The 8,298-nt window shown below is 46.1% G+C and overlaps 1 protein-coding gene across 3 annotated transcripts in view; it reads right to left on the minus strand.

Annotated features, from left to right (window-relative positions):
• Positions 1-8,298, minus strand: part of LOC129386103 (uncharacterized) — a 91,161-nt gene extending 82,863 nt beyond the window's left edge. For all 3 annotated transcript variants that reach the window (XM_055073365.1, XM_055073364.1, XM_055073363.1), the window contains exon 1: positions 8,206-8,298. In XM_055073365.1, the coding sequence (XP_054929340.1) occupies positions 8,206-8,265 (60 nt within the window). In that variant the 5' untranslated portion in view covers positions 8,266-8,298. The remainder of the gene's footprint in view (positions 1-8,205) is intronic.

Raw genomic sequence — 8,298 nt, forward strand, 5'->3', positions numbered from 1 at the left:
ACAACATAAACATAGGGGAGAACAAGCTACACACGGAGCGTTGTGCGCGCACACGCACTAACGTTACCGCCGAGCAGCCTTGTGCATGCCACACCGAGCACGATTGTCGGCGCATGAGACAACGACATGAACATAGAGAAGTACAAACAACACACAGAGCGTTCACGCTGAGCAGCATTGCGCATGCCACACCGAGCACGGTTCTCGGCGCATGGGACAACATAAACATAGGGGAGAACAAGCCACACACGAAGCGTTTAGCGCGCACACGCACTAACGTTACCGCCGAGCAGCCTTGTGCATGCCACACCGAGCACGACTGTCGGCGCATGAGACAACGACATGAACATAGAGGAGAACAAACAACACACAGAGCGTTCACGCTGAGCAGCATTGCGCATGCCACACCGAGCACGGTTCTCGGCGCATGGGACAACATAAACATAGGGGAGAACAAGCTACACACGGAGCGTTGTGCGCGCACACGCACTAACGTTACCGCCGAGCAGCCTTGTGCATGCCACACCGAGCACGATTGTCGGCGCATGAGACAACGACATGAACATAGAGGAGGACAAACAACACACAGAGCGTTCACGCTGAGCAGCATTGCGCATGCCACACCGAGCACGGTTCTCGGCGCATGGGACAACATAAACATAGGGGAGAACAAGCTACACACGAAGCGTTGTGCGCGCACACGCACTAACGTTGCCGCCGAGCAGCCTTGTGCATGCCACACCGAGCACGACTGTCGGCGCATGAGACAACGACATGAACATAGAGGAGAACAAACAACACACAGAGCGTTCACGCTGAGCAGCATTGCGCATGCCACACCGAGCACGGTTCTCGGCGCAAGGGACAACATAAACATAGGGGAGAACAAGCTACACACGGAGCGTTGTGCGCGCACACGCACTAACGTTACCGCCGAGCAGCCTTGTGCATGCCACACCGAGCACGATTGTCGGCGCATGAGACAACGACATGAACATAGAGGAGAACAAACAACACACAGAACGTTCACGCTGAGCAGCATTGCGCATGCCACACCGAGCACGGTTCTCGGCGCATGGGACAACATAAACATAGGGGAGAACAAGCCACACACGAAGCGTTTAGCGCGCACACGCACTAACGTTACCGCCGAGCAGCCTTGTGCATGCCACACCGAGCACGACTGTCGGCGCATGAGACAACGACATGAACATAGAGGAGAACAAACAACACACAGAGCGTTCACGCTGAGCAGCATTGCGCATGCCACACCGAGCACGGTTCTCGGCGCATGGGACAACATAAACATAGGGGAGAACAAGCTACACACGGAGCGTTGTGCGCGCACACGCACTAACGTTACCGCCGAGCAGCCTTGTGCATGCCACACCGAGCACGATTGTCGGCGCATGAGACAACGACATGAACATAGAGGAGAACAAACAACACACAGAGCGTTCACGCTGAGCAGCATTGTGCATGCCACACCGAGCACGGTTCTCGGCGCATGGGACAACATAAACATAGGGGAGAACAAGCTACACACGAAGCGTTGTGCGCGCACACGCACTAACGTTGCCGCCGAGCAGCCTTGTGCATGCCACACCGAGCACGATTGTCGGCGCATGAGACAACGACATGAACATAGAGGAGAACAAACAACACGCATTTATAATATGAAACCAAAATACATACGGCAAACGTACAAATAATATGCCAATGAAGCTAAACTTGTTCTTGTCCATGCATGACATTCGGGTCATATTAAACTTGCCGAAATCACCAGCTGCTCTTCATTTTCACAACAGCTGTCCTAAATGTTAACACACTCGGTGTCGCTTCATGTCTCTGCATCAGTGTTGCCGCCGTGGCATAGGACGGGGCTTGTTGATGTCGCCGAGAGCGAGGTTGTCCCCTGTTAGGGTTGACATGTAACACCCCGGGTGTAAAGGACGCTCGAAGGACCCTGCTCAACCGGAACGAAGGATGGATGCCTAATTTGCCACGGTTGTATCGAGTGGATGACCGGTCTGGCAAGTGCCCTGCAGTGTTCACAGGCCCCTTTGCGTGTGTGCATGAAAACCCTTTCCGCAAGCTGTGCGACTCTAGAAAGGAGCCTTTCCGCGAACCAGCGTCGCCTAGAAGGAAGGACCAGCCGCAGAATAATTTCTGTTTACAGCATGAAGTGTTGCAAGTTAAAGAAAGATTTGCTTTAAAAGCGTTCTTCGTCTGCCCTTCTTCCTTCGTAGCTTCAAGAAACTGTTTTCTTATACAAATGCCACTGACATGATATGTGGTGCATGGTGCCCCGGATGTTCCGCAGCAATGGGCACGCCGCGCTCACCCACCAACGGACGAACTCATTGGCGCACTTGCCGAAAAAAAAAGGGGGGGGGTAGGTGAGGGAGGCACTTGCCCCCCACTGTACAGCAAGGCATTTATACACACCTTTATTTGCTATGTTTTCGTATGTTAACAGAATGTCATATGATAAATTTTTCAGCAATGGAAAATAACTATGTATATCTGTTATATACTGTATATTCATATATGTCATTTGTACTGACTAAACACACTGCTTTGTATCACTGACTGTAAATTTCGCCTTGCACATTTTCGTTTATACATTCGTACATTGCACAGACTAAAGCGTACAAACTTTATTTTATTATGTCCCCGTTGTCATGAATGTCTTAATCAAGTTTTAGAATGTGTGACATGGCCGCTATCAGCTATACCTCCCATTGTACCGACATAGCTGTCGATTACATAGCTGTCTAGCTGATTACATAGCTGACATAGCTGTCTGCAAGGTCGAACATGCTTATATTTCGTGGAAATGGGAGGCTTTGTCAGGGTGAGTGCCATGTCTGCCAAAATTTTGATGTTACTGGTCCACTTAGAAGCCTCGAAAATAATTGCTGAACTCTCGCTTTTCCTTTCCTATTTTCATGCGTCATAAGGCGTTTGAAGTTCGTTTCTGTGAGGTCCTCGTTGAACTAATCAAGGCATCTTGCTTATATTTGGCGAAAGTAAGGGGCATGTTGTGGGTAATGTGTAGGCCAAGTTAAAGGGACAAAGTACGACATTTGCAGTAAATTACGCATGCAAGTGACCCAGAGCTTTATCAATGTGTTTTACGAACAAAGTAGAATTTATATCGCTGCTGCTCTAGGAGATCTGGGAACGAAACCGAGAACAACTCTAGCAAGAAAAGTGGGGGGGGGGGGGGGGCGGAGAAGGATGCTATGCCATTAGCTATGGTTAATCTTCTGGTGGAGTAAAATGTGTGTTGATGACTTTCAAGCATTCCTAAAAATGAGTGCTCGAAAGCGTTACATGCGGGCAAGTTTTCAAATGGAACCGACCAATCTTTTAGGTTGTATAATTACAGGAAACTAAAACTCTTATTTCAACAGCTCGAAAAAGACAGCTTCGCTGGAAATTGCAATTTTGCAAGGTCGAAAACATCTGCTGACGTTTTCTTTTTGTTTTATTTAACAGACTAGCAATATTGCTAGTCTTCTATATTGACTGCACTTTGATGTGTATAATCTCGAGAACACTATTACCTATTGCCTTAGCTGGCGATAAACTTTACTGTAGACATACACCAATAGTATTAATTGTTTAATTATTGAAGTTGTAGCAAGCGTCTATAATCGCGGTACTACTGCTACTGTACAGGGACTTATTTCAGGCACTGATTGCCTTTCAACGCGACAGCGTTCAGGGCCTCGTGTCCCAGAAAATCCGGTGTCGGCGTCGCAGCCGGCGTTGGCGTCCCGTGAGCGAAAATTGCCGTAAATATTCTATCCGCCACTAAAGATCTTCTATCACCAAAGTTGCTCACACCTTGTCTTACATTCTTTACAAAGTTATTCCTGGAAATTTTCGAGAAAGGCAGCCCACAAACAAATGTCATGAAAAAAAAAGAAAACACCGACAGCGCGTATCTCTTATGTTAGCCCTGCTCAGACTGAAATATTAAACGTGCGAAACAATAACAGGAGGTCGACCCACGCAAGAGGCCGCATTTCTACTAGAAAGCTGGCCGTCGTGCATAGCGTTAGCCGCCAGCGTTTCCCGGTAAACACATGAAAAGCAGTCGGGGGTCTTTGAATGTTATCGCGTTCCACTCTTGAAGGCGAAACTTAAGCGTCCTCCAATTTTTTGTCACTGCATTATCTAGAGATGTATATATTTTCAGGGAATTTATATTCAGATAATTCTTGCTTCACCATGTGTGATTGATAATAACGTGTATGGCTGGCAATTGTAAAGTTAACTGACAGACGCATTTACTGGCTCTTTCTCACACATTCGATTTCGGATACACACACATTCAACTTCGCATACAAATTTATCACAGAGGCGAACTCCATTTCCGAGAAATTTGGTTTTAGGGACATTTAGTCTTCTCCCAAGGCAGCTATGTAAAAATTGCGCTATTCGTAAAACACATCTACAACAAACTGTCCGGAGCGCTTGAATACATAATTTATTGGAAAAGCCGCAATTAACCAACACACTTCTGACTTTGCCTACGCATCATACACGATCTACCCCCTTTTTCTACCGAATGTAAGCCTTGTGTACGTAATAGTAATTGATTGTTCATTTTAAGTAAAAGAAATTAAGAAAAAGAAAGTAATTAAAATTACTGCTTACCGCGCTATCACTGTCTACATCTTTTGACATATGAACGGTGGTTAGCTATGTAAGTTGGGGAGAGGGAGGGAGGGGAGAACAGACAGGGCCAGAGTATGTGAAAGGAGGACAAGATAGGACGAAGAAAACTATTTGCATACTGTACAATGTGGTAAAAATAATAATTAAAATAACATGGTGACTACGTCAACATGAACAACCATAGTTTGCTTGTGTCACTTCTGCGAAAGTGCTTAATTTGTTAGCCAGGTAAGTTTGGCGTGACGTACAGTACGATGCCGAAAAAAGCGAGGGTGAAGCAGTTACTTTCAACGCTCCAAAACCAGCCAGAAACGTTAAGATCTCGCTACATACTGCACTCACTGTGCTTTCCATGGCCACGAAATATATACTTGGTGTAGACTTTGTTGAGAAACAGTGCTGATAACGGTCGTATATGACATCTCCAAATACTAGCTTAAGAATATTTTGCAAAGGCTCTATCTGATGCACGCACATTTTACTTCCCGTACTGCTTTGCCATAGCGGTCGCCCCATTTTTTGCTAGGTTTGATTTGCCGGCAGCGGGCTAAATATTGTGCCCTTTATACGCTCCACAGCACTTGAATACATTATTCAAAGGCCACAATAAACCCAGACACACTGCCTGTACATCACCCACAATGTTCGCCTTATTTTCACAAAATAAGAACAGATGGCTCGTTTATACCAAAGTTGTGTAGTTACGTTGTTACGAAACTCGTACAATTAACGCAAGAGAACGTCAGTAAAACAAAAGGTGAGCTTGCGGCGCTACTTAAGCCGGTAACGTTAAAGCTCTGCCGTACACTGAACCCCCTTCCTCCATGAACACCGAATTCTAACTCGGAATTATATGTAGTTCTCTTAGGACATTGGGATACACATTGTGGATAAGTACTTTCTGAAACGCTTCAACAAGTTATCTTCTACAAAGACCGTAATTAAAGTACGCAGATTAAACACATATTGTACATAACGCACAACATGGTTCCTGCTTCAACGAAACGTAAACAGCTTGCCTGGCATAGTCCAGCGAGAATGCCGAAAAACGAATTATATGATACCATGTGTCCTGCAGCTAACGCAATAGCCAAGCCGCTCAACGAACAAAAGTAAAGATTAAGAAAACACGGATACAATTACACGACCTATATTGTTCAGTCGTCAGAAGTCTAACGATCGAACACTTTAAAAATGGTATATTAGGACATGCTTCTTAATTATTTTTTTCTCGTTGAACAGCTTCGCTAACGCGTTAGCTGGGACACCCTATATACACGCCTCATATAACCGTGAAAACTCTGAGAAAGAGAGTGTTGAGTAATTATTTTCACAGCACATAATTATTCTACGCAAAGGACACACTCAGCCAGCATGACCCTTATTTTCTATAAGTATATGAAACTGCTGCCCTTTATTGACTCCCATGAAAACGGGAACCTAAATAAGCTAGAGGCTCCAAATTCCATTTTCATGTCACGCCGAACATTGCCCACATTTTCTCAAAATATAAACGTTGTGAATGATCTTTTTTGTTTTTCAGAAAATTGTGAGAACAGGCATATATAACTTAAATTAGCTTTTTCGTAATATCGTCGAGATAACAGCTTCGCTGCAAAAACGTGACGGCGTAGAAGTTTCATGCCACTGAAATAACGAAACCTTCATGGGTGCATATCGTTAGAGCTCGGTTGTAGGCTGTACAGAACAGAACCAGGTTGGAATGGGTAAGACCCAGTGGCGTAGCGAGAAATATATTTCGGTTCTCCGCCGACAGCTACCACTCCTCCCAACGTTTTTGAATTTCTTCACCTCTTTCTGTGCCAAATATTTAAAAGAAGTGGTTTGCCGCAGCTGAATGAAACCAACGGCATATGGTTTGTCGTCACGTGGAGAGTATCTTTCTTTATATTCCGCTAAATATATCTAATTAACCAACATGAGTTATGCAAATTTTCAACATTCGCTTTAGGGCCAAGTGCGCTTCGTTGCGTCGTAGATCGGGTTCGGAAACGACTGATCCAATTATTGTGGCAACGTGCATGCTGCGTGGAAATTTTTTTCGGTGTTTAAAGAGAGCCCGCGAAATATGAAATAAAGCCACGTGACTGCGCTCATGCGCTATCGTATTGCAGCGGCCCCTAACCTTCCTGTATTTCTCTTTCTGCGTGGTCTTCTGGGATATGTTCACCCACCTGCCCTCCCGCCTGTTTGTTGCGGCGGTCTCTCAGCTTCCCTGGCCCTGCAACCCGTTCTTGATATACTTTGCTATGCGCAAATCAGCGTTATGTAGGTCTTTCTTTCTTGTCCCGTTTTTTTGCCTAGTTTGTACACGCTGTAATCTTCACAGCGTGTACAAACTAGCGTAACAGCAAGCTGTTCTCAAGTTTATTAACATAATGAAAGTCAGAGACAAGGGAAGGAAAAAGAAGAAAAAGAAAGGGGGGTGTGTCGTTTTTTCCTATAGAAGCAAATCGCAATATTTTCGGAATGCTTTTCTTCCACGCAGCGTGGTCGACGATTTGGTCGAGTAATAGAAATGAGAAGCTCTTGGACGACACGAAGGCTTGGTGGGGAGCAACAATGCCTCCAAGTTTTATGCACGCACTAGTCCTATCTTTATCTGAGTGTGGAACTTTTAGCGCTGGTGCCCCCTCAACAGTTATGGTTAACGCGATCCAGAATGAGGTAGAGGCGCGCCATGAGTCGGACCGCAATGTTCTGTGCATGGGAGAGGGGATCCCCCCCCCACCCCACTTTCGGACCGCCACTAGCCCTCGCTTTGCTTTAGCATTCAAACTTTTCCTTTCATCTATGTGGCTCTTTCGGAGTCCACCTCCTGAAACTTTCTGTTCCGTGGGGAAGGGAGGGGGGGCTCTCAGAAAATTTCGGGGAGGGGGTTCGAACACACACACCCCCTCCTCCTTGCTACGTCAATAGTAACATCTGTCCCAAAGGCCTGTGTCGTTGCCATAGTTCCCATGTGGTCCTTCAAGCTGTTCAACGCACGTGGCGGACGTAGGGGTAAAGCCGTCGCAACTAAATGCAATTAAATGTGTTTTGAACGCATTGGGCCTGTGGGTTTTCAAAAACCAATCACAGTATACGGGTGCGCGCGCTTCGGGTCGCCAGTGCATTGAACGTATTGAGTAATATTAAAGAGATCAGTGATACATCGGTCCGCGTCACGTGAGGGCAAGCTATCGCTCTCATAAATTCGAGGGTGAGGCCCCGAAAAACGTTTTCTAAAAATATTCGTTCTAATTCTGAACCGTTACGAACCGGTTCGAACTGTCATATTTTTGCTCCGGAGCTGAACCTGAACCGAACAGGAACTTGCAGAAGACGGAACATGAGTCCGATCCGAACCCCGAAAACTCTTCGGTTCAACGCCCTGCATGCAGGACCTGAATTAAGAACACGCCGATGTAGCTGCCGTATTTGATGGGTACACGACCATAAATGTACGTTCTTGAGGTTGCGCCGTGAGTAGGCAGAGAAAGAAATATTTACCGGCTCGGACATGGTTTCCGAATCTTCTGCCAAGGCCGTTGTACCAGAACGCCGATTCATGCCTTTCTCTTTCTTCTTTTCCTTGCTCGTTGT

The sequence above is a fragment of the Dermacentor andersoni genome, chromosome 4, assembly GCF_023375885.2.
Source record: "Dermacentor andersoni chromosome 4, qqDerAnde1_hic_scaffold, whole genome shotgun sequence".
Taxonomy (NCBI): domain Eukaryota; kingdom Metazoa; phylum Arthropoda; class Arachnida; order Ixodida; family Ixodidae; genus Dermacentor; species Dermacentor andersoni.